Source organism: Solanum lycopersicum, chromosome 1, assembly GCF_036512215.1.
Source record: "Solanum lycopersicum chromosome 1, SLM_r2.1".
Taxonomy (NCBI): domain Eukaryota; kingdom Viridiplantae; phylum Streptophyta; class Magnoliopsida; order Solanales; family Solanaceae; genus Solanum; species Solanum lycopersicum.
Genome location: NC_090800.1, coordinates 80,890,576 through 80,907,591, shown reverse-complemented (window position 1 = coordinate 80,907,591; position 17,016 = coordinate 80,890,576). Strand labels below are relative to the sequence as shown.

At 33.6% G+C, this 17,016-nt stretch overlaps 1 protein-coding gene and 1 long non-coding RNA gene across 2 annotated transcripts; both read left to right on the top strand.

Moving 5' to 3' along the window:
• The first annotated feature begins 1,209 nt into the window (after positions 1–1,209).
• Positions 1,210–2,770, top strand: LOC101256125 (uncharacterized). Its single transcript, XR_002028668.3, has 2 exons — positions 1,210–1,690; positions 2,290–2,770. It is a non-coding gene; the product is annotated as an uncharacterized lncRNA (long non-coding RNA).
• Positions 2,771–5,766: 2,996 nt separating this feature from the next.
• Positions 5,767–15,943, top strand: LOC101255832 (kinesin-like protein KIN-UB). Its single transcript, XM_004229776.5, has 19 exons — positions 5,767–6,174; positions 8,629–8,729; positions 8,820–8,942; positions 9,630–9,815; positions 9,962–10,183; positions 10,325–10,481; positions 10,973–11,122; positions 11,455–11,543; positions 11,627–11,830; positions 12,528–12,650; positions 13,416–13,526; positions 13,627–13,761; positions 13,976–14,111; positions 14,200–14,292; positions 14,465–14,590; positions 14,705–14,830; positions 14,999–15,142; positions 15,212–15,340; positions 15,442–15,943. The coding sequence occupies exons 1-19, from the start codon at positions 6,048–6,050 to the stop codon at positions 15,600–15,602; spliced, it is 2,643 nt and encodes an 880-aa protein (XP_004229824.1). The 5' UTR covers positions 5,767–6,047; the 3' UTR covers positions 15,603–15,943.
• Positions 15,944–17,016: the final 1,073 nt, after the last annotated feature.

Here is a 17,016-nt window from a genome sequence, read left to right as displayed (position 1 = left end):
ATTAAATAAACAACTACCCTTTGCCTCGATCTAAAGTTACATCAATTCGTTAAATTCCACTATACTCCATAAGCATCCTTTTTTTTTCTTTTTCCCGCTAAATTACGTATTTTATCAGTCATTGCAAACTAAATATATATTATTTAATATCAAATATATATGTATATATCAATATTATTTCGACAAACGACTATTTATATTAACTCAAGGTGAATTGGGGAGGGGTGAGGTGATAGTAAAATATGAAAATTATGCATTTGTTTCCACTTTTTCCACGGTCTACTTATTGAAAGGAGACTATATAAAGGAGTGTAATGATGATATTAAAAGGAGGAATGAATTAAAATTCAAAAAGCTAACCATCAAGTTGTACTCTACTAGCTAAAATTTCTTTTTTTTTTCTTTTTCTGTTTCCAAAGCTGATGATATCTAAGTTGCCATAAATTAATATAATTATTACTTTATTCATATTAGTACCTTATATATAAAATTGAACAATTTTGATAGTTTAAATTTATTAAAAATTAATATTTGTCTTCTTCCTATTAATAAAAATGTAGTTTTTGTAGTTTCTAGGGACTACTAGTATTTTTTTAAAAAATTTATTTTCTAGAGATTAGTGCACTTTTTTTGTGGTGCAACCTTTCCTATTTTTTTAAAATTTCATTTTGTGTTTGGTACAGTTATCTGGATTATGATTTCTCGAATTTGAGGGGATTATTTTTGTATTTGACAAAAATCAAATGTTTTTATTTTTGATAAAATATGAAGCATCAAAAATCTTTAGGAGTATATGTAAGGGACTAGTTTGAATCTATTTTCAAATGTAAGAGATTTTTTCTTAAAAATTATTCTTAGTAAATTTTACTAATTCGATTAATCTCATTTTTTTCTAAATAGGTTCGTGAAGAAGATAAAAGACTGTTAATTAAGAATAAAGAAATCTCAATTATATCAGCATATAAGCACCATAACAAAAGAGATATTTAGAGAAATATCAATCATATGAGCATATAAACATTACAACAAAAGAGATATTTAGTGACAATAAATTTTTATTTTTTTTATTAATATTAATGTCATAGAGTTGATGTCATTATATTATATTTATATAGAGTGTCGAACTTTTCCTAAATATAATATAAAGAAAATTATATTATTACTGCTAAATCTTTTATTTGTTTAAGTGTAGTGATACAATTAACATTTAGTTCTTTCCCTCTTAGATTGAGACAATTATAGAAAATTCCAAAGAAACAATTGAAGTAATTCTATTTGTATTACTCTTTCTTTCCTTATTTTTTCTTTCTTGTTGTTGAGATATGGTTTGGCTACTTTGTTGGCCTTTTGTAATCATGAAAACTTTGTGTCATCATTGCTTTGGAAAAATATGTACTACTCTCCATCTTCCTCCCTTCTTCTCAAATTATTAACTCTTTTCCCCTCATCACTATAAGTTAACCATCCTCTTGCACTTTTTTTTTCTATGCTCAATCTTATATTATAATTAATCTATTTACTTTTTCCTATATTTTTGTCTCCTATTTCAATTCTCTTAGTGAAACATCAAAATGTGTCATGCAATTTCAGATCATTTAGAGTCATTTCAACCTTCATGTTACACTGACCTAGTCCACAAGTCACAAACATCTAAAACAAACAAGATACATGTGCTCAAGCTAAGAAGAAGGTCAGTATATATATATATATATATAGCAAGTTGTTTTAATATATGCATTATCACATTAAATTGCTAAAATAAGTGAAGAATCTAACCAAATGCAGAGTTTGTAGGATCATTAAATTTGCTTCATTCATTAGTCTAATAGTGTAGTCACATTCACATACAAATATGAATTACATTCACATTCACATAGAAATTGGAGAAGAAAGTTTTGTGTGTTCTTTTAAATTTATAAAGATACGTTGATTTCTCGTATGATTTCTTTTTTATAATTCTAAAGCGATGCAACTTTTTAAATAGTGATATTTTTTTTCTTTGATTAATAAAAAAAAGATATACTACTTGTATAATATTTATTTATTAATATGAATTCGATCGAGTTATCCACACGGATGGATCATCCAATTATTTCTTTCAATAAGTACTAATAATTACATGTCATAAATTAGTTAATTAGTCTTACAATCGGATTAAGTTGACTCAAGATAATAGGTAACTCTTAATAGCAAATATATAATACGTTATATATAGCTATAACTAGTTATAATTGAATTGTATTATTTTGATGTGTAATTTGACTGTCAATTGATTTTGTAATATGTTAGGAATGGTGAAAGATTGTCCAACGAAGCAAAGAAAAGGGCAAAGTTAAGTAAATTGAAGAAAATAATGAAGATGAAGAATTTGAAGCTCTACGAAGAGAACAAAATCATTATTGAAGAGAATGAAAAGTTACGCAAAAGAGCTCTTCTTCTTCATCAAGAAAACAAAGACTTATTCACTCAAATTATTCAACAAATTTCTCAACCCTCTAATAATCACAATTAGTAATGACTAAGTTAGCATCATATGATGATTATAGAGCTAATTATTAATTAAGGCACTATTTAGCTAGAATATATATATACACGTAATAAATACCTATGCAAGTTATTTCATTATTAAAAACAAAAAAACATCTTCTTTGTTTCTTATAATTAACGATTGGTTATTTACAGTATTTTAATTTTGTCATCTTGTATTCAATTACTTATCACGTGGTGGAATAATAATTTTAAATGAAGATTTGAAGGTTTGTTTGATTTATTAAGTTTGACAAATCATCAACTGAAATATGCATGAAAAGTGATTTTTGTTTGCTGTTCAATCGATGATATTATGTGTTGCTTTTAATTTCTATTTATTTAATTTTAACTTTTTGGTTTATGTAAATTTATTTAAATAAAAAATAGTATTATCTTCAATAATATAAAAAATATATAATAATTATGGATCGAAGGAAGCATTAAATATATTTTCAGGAAAATTGGTCGACAAATCTGCCCGGAGAAATGAATAATTATGTCTTTTAAAATTAATTTTATTTTGTTTTACACGAAACAATAAAATCATGGTGGTTGAAAATTTCAAACCAAATGGATGTTATTAAAGCCGCCGTAGATTTTTCAAATATTATTTGGAAAAAAATTTGACAAATAATATTTATTCATGTAATTTTTTATTATTTGTCACATATTTTTGATAAATATCTCAAATTTTCAAAGACTAGTTTTTTTAGTATTTGAAATCTTTTGGAAATTAAAATTTTATCCCAAATTTTTATTTTTTATAAAAACACCCACTATAATAGTTATTTGCGTTGTATTACATAATTTTTTTCGTGAACACTAAAGTAGTGAAATATTCAACGTATATTAAATGAGGATATGATTGTTAATGAAAATGATGAAAAATTGGCTCATGTGCTTTGTATACTTCACGATATATGAAATGATACTTGTTGCACTCACTCCAAACTACCACATTACTCTAATGTCATGGACACTATTTGTTATTGTTGCAACGAATATCCATTTGACTTGTAATACATACTTATAGTTAGTTTTGATAGTTTTTAAAACTTAAAGATATAAATCATATTTTTCTAAAAATGTGAAATATATTTTCCAAATACTATGCCAAACACGTAGTGAAATTCACCCAAATTTTTCACTCAAATAATATTTGTCAAGAATATTTAAAAATTTATGACCAAACACTAGCTAAGATAAAAGTTTAAAATAGTAGCAAACCTTTATAATTGCAAAATAAGTTGGTTAGATTTGTTATTTATTATTCTAGTAAACTGATAATTAAAACATATTATTATGGTATATGAAATTTATATTTCAATTTAAATTAAATTTATTTGAGATTAATTTGTGTATCGAATCATGTGAGATTAATTAAATTTTTTTTCTTAGTTCGCTTGAACTTTATACAAAATGCATAAATTTTAGCCAAATATATTTGTTGACATCATGTGAAATGTCTAAAACCTACCAAACCCCAGTGATGACAGTATATGTCAGTTCCATTTGAATAGATGAGAAAGGACTGATGTTCATGTGGACTCATTATTCAAAAATTCAAAAACAAATGTTACGGTTAATATTTGTGTATTAATCAATTAGACCCTTTGATAATATGAGTTAAATGATTGTGAAATATACAACGAGTATATTCTTAGGTAAAAAATTATTTGAAGTTAGGCCTTGACAAAGACACTATTTTAGTAGAAAATATTTAAAGTCAGCCTTGATAAGCTAAGCCTCGTCAAGTTCATAAAAAAAATGTTCGAAATTTATCTAGACATATCAAGTTTTAAATATAAACACAAGATATTTGACAATTTCAAGACCACAAGAAATGTCCAAAGTTTGTCAAAATTCATATGCAAATATTTTATAAAGAATTTGATTTCGAGTTATAAATTAAATGACGTTCCAAAAGGGGAAGTATCTTAGGTATAATATAAAGAAAATGCACAAGTACCCCCTCAATTTATGTCCGAAATTCTAGAGACACATTTATACTATACTAAGGTACTATTACCCACTAGCTTGAAAAGAAAAGTCAACCATAGATATAATATTAGTTCTGGGGATAATAAGACCTTATTATAGTATACTCTGTAATTTCGAATATAGATTGAGAAGTATTTGTGCATTATACCTATAATATAAGTCGCATAAAAAGGGATTTGTTAAGTTTCCACTTCAAGCCCAGTGTCTTTTCAAGGGCCTTGATATACTGGGCTTTTATCTTTTATAAAGTATTAATACTAAAATAAATCTACTGGGCCTATTAGTATCCGGATCCATTATCTGAAAATATTCAGTTAGTGGGCTCGACAAGTTGGCCCGCACAAAGTACGCAACCGAACCCCACTTGACTTTCACGCCTAGATGCCCTGGCACAACTTTTAAGACAGTATTGCTCAAAATCCTAATCTTGTAATTTCACCATCCACGGACCACGAGGCCCGGTTCCTTAGAGGAAACTGACCTGAAATCAATTTTTATTTTTACTATATGCTATATAAATAGAAATTATTTAAAAGATAACAGTAATAAATGAATATTTTAACTCAGTCGGTCATACTCTTTCTGATCATAATGAGTTAAAATCTTTTTTTTTTCTCTCTTCGAATTTTATGTAATCTGTTTTCTACTTATAATATACATATAGTATGGGGACTTTTTGAAGATAGTCACCATAAAATTAACAAATTTTTGCACAAAACTGATATGCTGTTAGTTTAAATTTAATTTCTTCTTCTTTTTTAATTTCATTTGACGTTTCATATCAATATTGAAGCTTGATTAATTTAAATATGTGTCAATAATGTCGCCTAGCCTACGAACAGGCCTTCGGCCGATGGCGCCTAGCTTTGTCGGACGTTGCTTGACTGATGACACTTTGTATTAGTTGACGTCGCATGTCCAATACACGCAAACCTTGACTGATGTCGCATGGCTTCGATCAATGTTGTCTGTGCAAGCTTTAGTCGATGTTATTGAGCCTCGTCTGTCATCACCTAACTAATATGCACCTAACCGACTAACCTTGACCGACGTTATTTTTCCGAGTAGGCCCCATTCAAGAGGAAAAACTCCCTATCAAATATTTTTCTCATTTACTATATCCTAGGATGGTATTTAAATTTAATTTCATTATAGAGTAAATAATTTCTTGCAATAATGAAAGAAATAATGGTAATTTGGTGGTATAATTGTACTTTCACCTCAAAATCTAACCCCATACTTCTCACTTTCTCAGTCAGTCACCTTCTGTACCCCGACAAGTCTGTTTTTTTTTTTCTTATTCTTTGTTTCTTACTCTATTATTTTTAAAAAATATTTAAGTCTCGGCAGCTTCACTTCACTCTCGGCTTAAGTATTCACCGCAAGTTGGACCCACACACCATCTTTCTCTTTCCATATTCCCTTCAATTTGAACCCAAAAAAGAGTTAAATAAAGTTGTTCATCTTCCCTGTTTTTCTCTCTCTCTACAATCAAACACCTCCATTTCCAGAGAGTTATGGCTTCTGGTGGATACAGAAACGGTACCCAGAAGGCACCGGCTCTCCGTACCTCTTCTTCATTCAAATCGAAGCTTCCGCCGGCGGCTTCTTCCAACGGACGCCGCAGTAGTACTACTGACGCTGGTGAGTTTCGAATTTTCTGTTAGTTTTCATCAACTTTGTTGCTTTCTGGTTGTGGATCGAGTTCCTTTAGCTATTTGAGTTTTCAAGTTGTCGAATTTGCTATATTGATTCTGCTCTGTGTGCGACTCTGTGTGTTCTAGACGATGTGCTTTTTAGTGGTTTAGGGTAGTGTTAATTGGACGATGTGACGTTGCTGATACGTTTTGCTAGTTGATAGCTGATATTGGCGCTTGATTTGAATGCTGCATTGTCTTTTTTGTTTGTATTTGTGAATTTCGGATGTGACATTTTGTTTAATTTTCGATATATTGCCAATTAGGTAAGGTAAGTAGGTGCTTCAAGCCTTACAAACTCTTACATCTACTTAATCAATGTCTAGTGTGCACACATTTATGTATGAATTTTTATTATATATGCATAGGAATGTATATTATGGTTAGCTCTTACTCTAGGGGTTAAAGAAGCTCAAGTAATTATGGCTTTGATGTGAGGCTAAGTTTCTGTTTAATTTAGAAACGAGTTGGCATCATTGAAGTAGCTAGCTGGTTGAAGATCGAGATTATGTTTCTAATTGGAATTTTGAGTTTTGGAATCGATGGAGTTAATTCTGCTATTAAGGTGCTGGAGATCGTGTTCTTTACTTCTTTAGCTGTTGAGGTTTGTGTTAATTGGACAATGTGATGTTATTACTGTGTTTGTTAGTTGATACCCGTGACACTTTAGCTTAAGATAAAAGTTCCACATCGGCGAAACACGTGAGATGTTGGCTATATAAGTAAACAGGCCTTACACATTAGTGACATGTTTTAAAGTCATGTGGGCCTAAACTTAGAACAAACAATATCACTAATGAGTTGGGCCACTACAAATAGTATCAAAATACTCTTTGTGTCAACCTTGTCGATGCAGGCAGATTTCAACTGAGTTTACTACTCGTGTCAAAACACTCTTGTGTCAACCTTGTCGATGTGGGTTCAGTTCAACTGGTTTTACCACTCTTGTGTCAACTTTGTCGATGTGAGCCAGTGTTCAACTTGTTTAGGCAAATCTATAAGAAAGGGGTGTATGTGACATCCTTCTTAAGATAAGAAATAATGACACCCTTCTTAAGATAAGAAATAATGACACATTTTAAAGCGGTGGGGCCTAGGCCCAAAGCGGACAATATCGCTTGTGTGAACTTTTTTTTTTCTTTTCAAATATTACCAATTAGGTGAACAGGTAAATCAAGCCTCCAAACTTTTCTGTGCACCTAATCATTGTCTAAGTTCTCTTAGATTTGTGTTTCTGTTTTTCACTAGACATGCCTAGGAATGTATAGTGTGGTAGATTAGCTCGTACTTACGGGTTAAATTAGGAACTCCAATGATTATGGCCCTTTTTTTATAATGGAGAATCCCGTTTGTGACCTGCCCTTTGGGCAATTTACAACCTTCTAAACTCGGTGGATAATGGGTCCGCCCCTCTACGCTTCTCCACTTGAATACCGGGCTTCGTTTTGCATATGATTTTGGCTTTGATGCTAAGAGTTTGAACAGAAGTGATGTTAATAAGTGTAACCATAGAGTCAACTTAAAATGGGGAATGGGGTTGGGAACCTCCTCCAACATCAATTATTTCTTAAAATTTTCGAGTGTTTCCCTTTTTTAGAGCATCTAACAACTTTTTTTAGTAAATATATTCAGAGGACACGAGGTATAGTTGATAGGCATAGACCATATTTAATGAAACATAAACATATTGTGTGGTCACACATGTATTATTTTTAAAATTAAATAATATCAACTAATGGGCAGTTGGGTGTAGGCCTGGGGGCTAACGACTGCGCATGTTAAGAGGGTTGTAAATAATTTGTAATTAGACCATTTGGGGTATGATCGTCCAGTTAAGGAAGAAGTTGGTTTCTTCTTCTTCTTCTTGGATGAAAAACAAGTTCATTTCTTTTCTGATCAAGTAAATTAGGGATAGGTTCGTAAATTTTAAGTAGGATGAGGATTGGAAGTATTGGATATAGAAAGTACGAATGTAAACGGAACATAATTTATCATTCCCTTCGTTCTTATTCTTTAGATCTGGTTAACTAACACAGAAAAAAACATTGGTCTTTGTATTCTCAATTGTGTATGGTTTGCATACTTCTTGGAATGTTTCTCTAATAGATTAATTATCCATAATAAAAAGAAAAAGAAAGTAAGGTTTTTTTTGGTTGAAATGAAGTCAGTCAGACATATTTTACATAATAAACAAGTATACAGATCTGGGTTATTCTTTTGAATGATATGACATCAAGATATTGGCATATATAGTGCTTTTTAGTGATTTTTCTTGTTGCTAAGAGCGTTTATGTTTAAGTAATCCTTTCTGCTGCCTCAAGCTGCACAGCTCAAATTCTTCGTTGATCACTGGCTTCGATATATGTGAATATTAACTATTTCTTGTGATTGGTCTAAATAGTGTATGGAAGAGTTCGAGTTGCTGTCAGATTGCGTCCTCGAAATGCCGAGGAATTGGCAGCAGATGCAGATTTTGCGGATTGTGTAGAGCTTCAGCCGGAGGTTGTCAGTTTTTACCTTTTCCATTCTCATGAGAAGCTCTTTTTGGGAATAACTTGAGTATGATGCAGTTTTACTTATTTTTCCTGCCAGCTCAAAAGGTTGAAACTTAGGAAAAACAATTGGGATTCAGATACATACGAGTTTGATGAGGTGTTCACCGAGTTTGCATCCCAAAAGCGTGTTTATGAAGTTGTTGCAAAACCTGTTGTTGAGGTTTGTTGCTTTATTTTGTATTGTTTAGTTACCTTGATCAATTCGGGACTTCTTACACCTAGGGAAGAAACCATTGATGCAAAATAACTAGCCCAACATAATCTTTTTCTCATAGGGGATAGTTGTGGATGATATGTAGTTATTTTGAAGAAGGAAGTTCTTAACTAATGGAGATCTGAGGGAATGATTCATTTCTGATTAAAGTGGTGATATATAGCTCTATGGTACCCAGATTAGAAGACACTATTTGACTGTTTCAGGCTTCTAGTATCCATTTATTCCATCTTAGACAAACTATGTTTCGATCCTAAACTATAAGGCAGTAGGTGGACTTAACACAATAACTTCTTGTTCCTGCAGCTATTCTTCACCATTGTACGGTATATTTATCTCCATCAAATGCAACATATAATTTAATGTATGACATTGATGATGATTGTGGTGATCAATACATGTTATCTTTCTTAGATTTCTTTTATGGAAGATCTGAAAATTCATACATGTCAGAAATACGCGGAGCAAGTATTGATGTATTTATTGATATAATTAAAATTATTTGTTACCTACAAATGGTTGGATGGAATCGTTAAGGACACCTTAAATGTAAAATTTTATGGTATTCCTATGTTATATGTTTTGGAGATAATGTTTTGTAAACACTCTTTATCTTTTTGCCCATTTTATTAGAGTGTCTTGGATGGTTACAATGGAACAGTGATGGCTTATGGTCAGACCGGGACAGGAAAGACTTACACCCTTGGACGATTAGGTGATGAAGATGTCTCTGCTCGTGGTATCATGGTTCGTTCAATGGAAGACATATTAGCAAATATTTGCTTGGAGACCGACTCAGTTTCAGTCTCGTACTTACAGGTTGGACTGTGCTTCTTAAACCTATCAGTAAATACATGTCATTATGCATCTTTAGCTTGATCGGAGAAGTTTCCTCTCTTGACCACAATCACTTTGCACCCAAATGATTTGCCAAGTTTTCTCTAAATATCCTGGTTTGCATGCAGCTTTATATGGAAACAATTCAGGACCTCCTAAATCCTGCTAATGACAACATCCCCATAGTTGAAGACCAAAAAACTGGTGATGTGTCTTTACCAGGGGCAACTGTAGTGGAGGTCCGGGACCAGCAAAGTTTTCTTGAACTGCTACGGGTTGGAGAAGCTCATAGATATGCCGCTAACACAAAGCTGAATACTGAATCTTCCCGAAGTCATGCTATTCTCTTGGTAAATCAGGAATTCTATATTTCATCTTTCCAGTTAAATGCATGGTTTGTCAATACGGTCCTCAAAAAAACTATAAATCAGTATAAAAGATATCACTATAAGCACGTTTCATTTGGAATTTGTGCTTTTAATGTGTTGTAGGTGCAAATTAAGAAGTCAGTTCCTGGAAGGGAAGCTGATTTTTCTGCTGAAACGGATCACTCATCTCACTTGACAACCAATTATAAGCCACCTATGTTGAGAAAAGGCAAACTAGTTCTTGTAGACCTTGCCGGTTCTGAGCGTGTAAACAAGTCAGGTATACTCAACAGTCATCTGGGATTCCTAATTTAAGAATATTTCTGCGTATGTGCTTTTAATGTGTTTTTTATTTTTATCATAATTTAACACTGTGTGTGAAAAGTTGGTATAGCTTATCTGGTTATTTATGAAAGGTTAAGGAAATAACATTACTCAAAGAAGATCCAATACTCATAGTTTGTTAAAGCAACATCGAGATTGTCTTGGCATTGCAGTGCGACAGTGGCCAGTCTGTAGGAGTATATGGCTAAACAGAAGAAAAATGTGCAGCGAAATATTGTTGTAATAGAACAGAAGAAAATTTGCATTTTTATATAACATAGAAATATAAGAATGGGAGAAATGAAAGGAACCTTTATTGCCAAAAAGGAAAAGAACAGGTTTTTATTGCCGGAGGCATGTTGATGTAGCAAGTCTTCTGGTTATTGCACGTAACTGGGCCTTTTGATTTGTAAACTGACTTCATATCCTCTCCTTGATCTCCTGTAGGAAGCGAAGGACACATGTTAGAGGAAGCGAAGTCCATCAATCTTTCATTAAGTGCCCTAGGGAAGTGCATAAATGCCTTGGCCGAAAATAGTGCTCATGTACCTGTCCGAGATTCAAAGCTTACGAGGTTGCTTAAGGATTCATTTGGAGGTGGGCTTATATTTTTTCTTTTTCTCGGGTCTCTGCATATACATGGTAAAGTTATGTGGTATCTGATATCAACAGATATCAACCGAGTGTACTGCATGTACAAATGGGCTGTACCAGTTTCCAGAGTTGTGAAGATTCTGGCTTGAATTTTTCTTTCCCATGAACACTAACATTTAATTGAGATATATTCTTTTAACTGTTTCAAGAGCTAGGAGGCATTATTCTTTCTTACTTATCCACAAGTCCACAACCAATTAAAAGGAGTTAGGAGTCAATGTTTTAGTTCTTAATGAAATTCCAATCATGTTGGTTTACTTCCTGTGATTTTGCAGGAACATCAAGAACTTCATTAGTTATTACCGTTGGGCCATCACCTAGACATAGAGCAGAAACAGCAAGTACCATATTGTTTGGACAGAGAGTAAGTTCTCCATTGAAGTGATTTATGTGGATAGGTTGTACTACTGCGTACATGTGCCAAGATAGTTTTATCCCTTTGTGCAGGCTATGAAGGTGGAAAACATGTTGAAGATTAAGGAAGAATTCGATTACAAAAGTTTATCAAAAAGGCTGGAGGTGCAAGTAGACAAACTTATTTCTGAAAATGAAAGACAACAGAAAGCTTTTGAGACTGAGGTTGAACGAATTAGATTAGAAGCACAAAATCATGTCATAGAAGCTGAAAGGAACTATGCTGAAGCCTTGAAGGTAGTTATGTTACTTATGCCTCTTGATTTTGAGAGTCTTTTGCTGTTTACTAATTAGACTGAGAGTTGATTCAGATCAAGAACCACATATTGGTGAATGCACCACTTTACTGTCTTAGTTTGATTAATGTCCCTAGTGTTGCTTGCTACCAAGAGTTAAAGTTAAAATACTCCTGTTCTAGTACATGTAAATTTATCAGGGCTATTCACCAGTTAGTTGCACTCGGATAAAGTTTTTTTTGCTTTCTTAAACGTATCTCAACAACTTTGTCTTCCGAAATCGGGAAGTATATAAAAACTCGACTATCCCTCAATGATAAACTAGTTTGGGTAAGCTATATCATCATAATTTAACTACTTTTTTTTGGTAGCTTGGCTGCCGTAACCCTCTTTATCCGTGCTTGCAACCGGCTACACTATGTAAAACTCACTTTGGCGGAGCTGATTTCGGAAAATCTATAACTGAAACTGATAAGACGTGAGGTGCCGAATAAGTGAAGATGATTTAATTGGACAGGTGAAGTATTACTGGCATGATACATATCCATCCACAAGAGAAGTATTACTTTCATAATACTAACCACAACAGAACAAGAAATAAGTTATATATGTTGATGGAATTTGACTAAGATTCAATGTTGTAACTACTGGAGTTACTCCTCAACTATTGTGGAATAACACTTCTGCTTTACTTGCAGGAGGAGAAAATGAAATGTCAGATGGAATATATGGACTCAATCAAGAAGCTGGAGGAGAAGTGGAGCCATAATCAACAAAAGCCCACAAACAACACCAGAACTGATGGGACATCTATCACCGAGGTTGTAATCCTGCTTTGTCCTATTTTTATCAGCATCATCTTAATTATTAATACTGCTGTAGTTGTGTTGTTGAGGATGACTATCCTTAACGTCTCTTGTAGCAAGTATTGAGTACACCTTCAGAAAGAGTCGGTTTCTGTAAAAGGAAATACTATAATTGAAACAACTAGCACCTTATTCTATCATTGAAACAGCTCAAGTATTAAGGTTGTACTTTGTAAATTGTAATGAGTCAGTTTCTTAAAAAAGAAATACTTGAAACATGTATTCAACTCTTTCGTCAAAGCAAGTAGCATGTTATATGCCTTTTATCTCCATGGTGACAGCTTTAAAGCTAGACTTATGTCCTCCAGGTACAAACAGAGGAATGGGAGGGGGTGAAAGAGAGAGAGAGACTGGGCATTGTACTGGGTAAATATTGAGGTTCATTGTTTTATATATCAATAAAGTACAAGAACTTCTAGCTTAGGATTGAGAGCGAATTGGATAGTGAGACTGAGGGTTCATATTGCCGACTCCGACTAGCTTAGGATTGAGGCTTTGTTGTTGTTGGAGATCTCTTTTTCGTGTTTCTAATGAGTCCTCTAGTTCATTAGTGAATGCTGCCTGATATCATAATAGAACCTTGGCTTCAGTAGTCCTCTATAAGTCACTGTGTAGTTTGTACACGTGTATTTCAAGGCATAAATTGGTAAACTACAGAGAGAACAACATACGGCTTGTTGATTCTTTACTTTTCAGATGCTTAAATTGCTTCTTGTACAGGAAGTTTCTGAACTTAAGATGTTGCTTCAAAACGAAATGCAAACAAGAAAGGCAGCAGAAGAAGAAATATACAAACTCAAAGATCAACTGCACATGTTAACAAAACCAGGGGTATGCTTTTCATTGATTATTCATTTTTCAAATAGAATTTCTTGAGTTCAATGGAGTTTGGATTGAGCTAATGAATATGACTGACCAATGTGCACTGTAGTCAGCAGGTGGAAATTCTGATATTCTAAACCTCCAAAGCATGCTGGAAGAAGAGATTCGTCAGAAGAAGAGACTGGAAGAAGAAGTTATTGTCTTACGTAGTCAATTTTCTCAACTAACTATGGAAGCTGGTCAAGTACGGTCTTTAATTTGCCTATGAACTTGCTTACATCTTTGCTTTCTGTTCTACTTATTGCTAGCATCTTGTTCTGTTTGCCGCGTGCGATTGACAAGTTCTATGGTTTGATGGATACACGTCTGACAAACCTTTTCATCTCTCTTCTTCTCTTTCCTCTCTGTACTTTGATAAATGTTCCAATCAATTTCACTTTAATTGCCTCTGTTCACAGAGAACAAGCTATCTGGATAGAAGCAGAAATGGCACTGGACTTCCAGGCCTAGATTCATTGTCTCCTCTTAGAAATCTGCATTGCAAAGATGCGACTAATGGAGAGAGATCTTCAATCACCAATCTTCACGAACAAGGTCCCAACATATTCTTCAGAGTATGTCCTTTTTAATTTGCAAAACAACTGAACACAATTTTCTCATCTCTGCTTCATGGGCATTACAGTTGGATTACATAAAATTTTGTCGCTGCTGGAGTCTGAAGATGCTACTGTGCGGATTCATGCGGTGAAAGTCGTAGCTAATCTAGCAGCTGAAGGTAATCTAGTCTCCACCCAATCTTCCCAAGTACAGAGAGAAATCTGGGGACAGCATATTTTTCACTTGCTACTTTATGCGACGCGACTTATTGGATAAAGTGTGGTGGTGAAGTACTGTTTGTGATAAATGGTCTGATACATTTTAAATCCTGCTTCAAATTTAACCTGCAGAAGCGAATCAGGAAAAGATAGTTGAAGCTGGTGGTCTTAATTCATTGCTGATGCTTCTTAGTAATTCAGTGGATGAAACCATTCGCAGAATAGCAGCTGGTGCAATTGCAAATCTTGCAATGAGTGGTGATTCTCTATCTATAGCTCTCTTTTTCTCTTTCTGTTTATTTTACGTCCTTGTTGGGGCCCTTTGTCTCCTAATAAGTACTATTTTCTGAGGATTATTTTCCGTCTTTTCAGAAGCCAACCAGGAACTTATAATGACTCAAGGTGGGATTGCGCTGTTGGCGGTGACAGCAGCTGATGCTGAGGATCCTCAAACATTACGCATGGTGGCCGGAGCCATTGCTAATTTATGTGGTAACGGTGAGCTCATTCACTTTTTCTGTAGGAGAGTAGTAGCCCTCTGCCTGCCCCCGCCACCTTTTCTGGGCATTGTTGGAGTAGCTCCATCAAATTCTATCTAATTCCCACTCCCTACATTAATTGATTATAGCCCTTGAATCTTGATTGTGGTATATGTTTCTATTTCAGATAAACTACAGACAAGGCTGAGGTCTGAAGGTGGAATCAAGGCACTGTTAGGGATGGTGAGATGTAGACATCCAGATGTTCTGTCTCAAGTTGCACGGGGAATTGCAAATTTTGCAAAGTGCGAGTCCAGAGCTTCAGCTCAAGGTAAATGCCATACATGTCAATCATGTTTATCAGATTATTATGATTCTTAAGGTTTATCTGCTACTACAGGTCAGAAAGCTGGGCGTTCTTCACTGATAGAAGATGGTGCACTTACATGGATTGTTCAAAATTCCAATAATGAAGCTTCAATGATCAGGCGTCATGTTGAACTGGCTCTCTGCCATTTGGCACAACATGGTAAGCGATCATACATCCTACCGAAGAGTTTTAGGATACATTCATTGCATTTGTCCTCAAACTGTACTTTTAAGTTTCACCTGTTCTCTTCTTATCCTCAGAGGTAAATGCAAAAGACATGATCAGTGGGGGAGCCCTATGGGAGCTAATTCGTATCTCCCGTGATTGCTCTCGAGATGACATAAGGTCTCTTGCACGTCGAACTCTGACTTCGAGTCTGACTTTCCAAGCTGAAATGCGACGCTTGAGGATAGAGTTATAGTTATCTTATTGGTTTCACTGCCAACACCCAATTCTTGAAATGCACATGCCTAATGTACATGAACCAGTTCCAGAAAAGAAATCGCTCACAATTTTGTATGGAGGGAGTGCATCAAGTAAAGTCCCTCTAGGTGAAAAGTATCAACATTAGATAGTTTCTAGTATGAAGTAGCCTATAATATATGCTATCTTACATTCTTTCATTTTTCTTTTGGTTCTGGGGATAGGAATCATCCCTAAAGTGGTTGCTTAAGCTTCAAAATGTTGTAATTTGTGAGCCTGTAATTATAATATAACTAATGAAATTTTATATCCGTAATTCATAATTTCTGATTGATAAAACTATAATAGGTGTTCCAATCATCCACAACTTTTTCTAATACCCCTCTTTTGGGTCTCTTCATAATTGCTTAGAGGAAGAGAATTTTTTCAATAGCAAAGGGGGTAACATGCAACACTCTGAAATCACATAGGTTGTTATAATGCTTAATAATCAAGCTGACATTTTGCCCCGACGTAAAGCCTTTAATCTTGATTATGAGATTAATTTGCATTTTGCAGAATGCTAGCGTTAAGTTTATGAGCAAGATCTCTACTATGACTTGGTAGTTGGAAGATCCTAGAAGCAGAAAATAATTAGCGGTCAGCTTGTAAATTATTTTTTTAAAAAAAATTTTCCTTATGGAGGCAATGCACTCCTCTCTACTCTCCTTTTTTTTTTTTTTTATCTTTTGAACATTTATAAACGAGGTAAGGATCTATGCCTAATCCCTCGTTATTTCACGATAGTTGGGCGAATGGTTTTATAAAAAAAGACAATAAAATTAAAAACAAAATTTTAATATCATTAAGTGTTATTTGTGTGTGGATAACATTTATCACCATCAATTATCACCAACCATCTCTGTCATCACAATCATCTCCATTATTATCAAACTACTGAGAAGAAGCTCCCTTATGGGTGAAAAGGGGTTATGGAGCGTTTTATAAAGCTTGGACAATGTTATTTCTTTTAGCTAGCTTTAGATGTGAAAATACCGGATTAAAAGAATGTCGTGGTCTAGGTATGAAATGGTGAAGCGAAAAATTCAGATACTGGCTTGGACAAACATAGTTTAATACAAAATCACCAACCTCCTCTGTCTGCACCATCTAGACCATTACTAACAAATATAAATGTTTCATTTTTTAATCAAGTAACAAATTTATTTAATTGAATTCATTATTTTTCTGATATTTTATCACTTTTTTATTTGAATTGTTTATTAATTAGGTATACAAATAAATAAATTATGCACTTTAAGATATTGAAAATTAAATAGTTTTAGGGAAAAGGGTCAAATGTGCCCCTAAACTATTTAAAAAGGTCTAGATATACCCTCCGTTTAAAGTTTGGTTCACTGATGTCCTCGCCA

Bases quoted from the DNA above. Each gene is read 5' to 3' on its own strand.
- LOC101255832 (XM_004229776.5), top strand. From the start codon at position 6,048: ATGGCTTCTGGTGGATACAGAAACGGTACCCAGAAGGCACCGGCTCTC. The intron at 8,730-8,819 runs GTTGTCAGTTTT...TTTTCCTGCCAG, and splicing joins GTGTAGAGCTTCAGCCGGAG to CTCAAAAGGTTGAAACTTAG. The intron at 15,341-15,441 runs GTAAGCGATCAT...TCTTATCCTCAG, and splicing joins CTGCCATTTGGCACAACATG to AGGTAAATGCAAAAGACATG.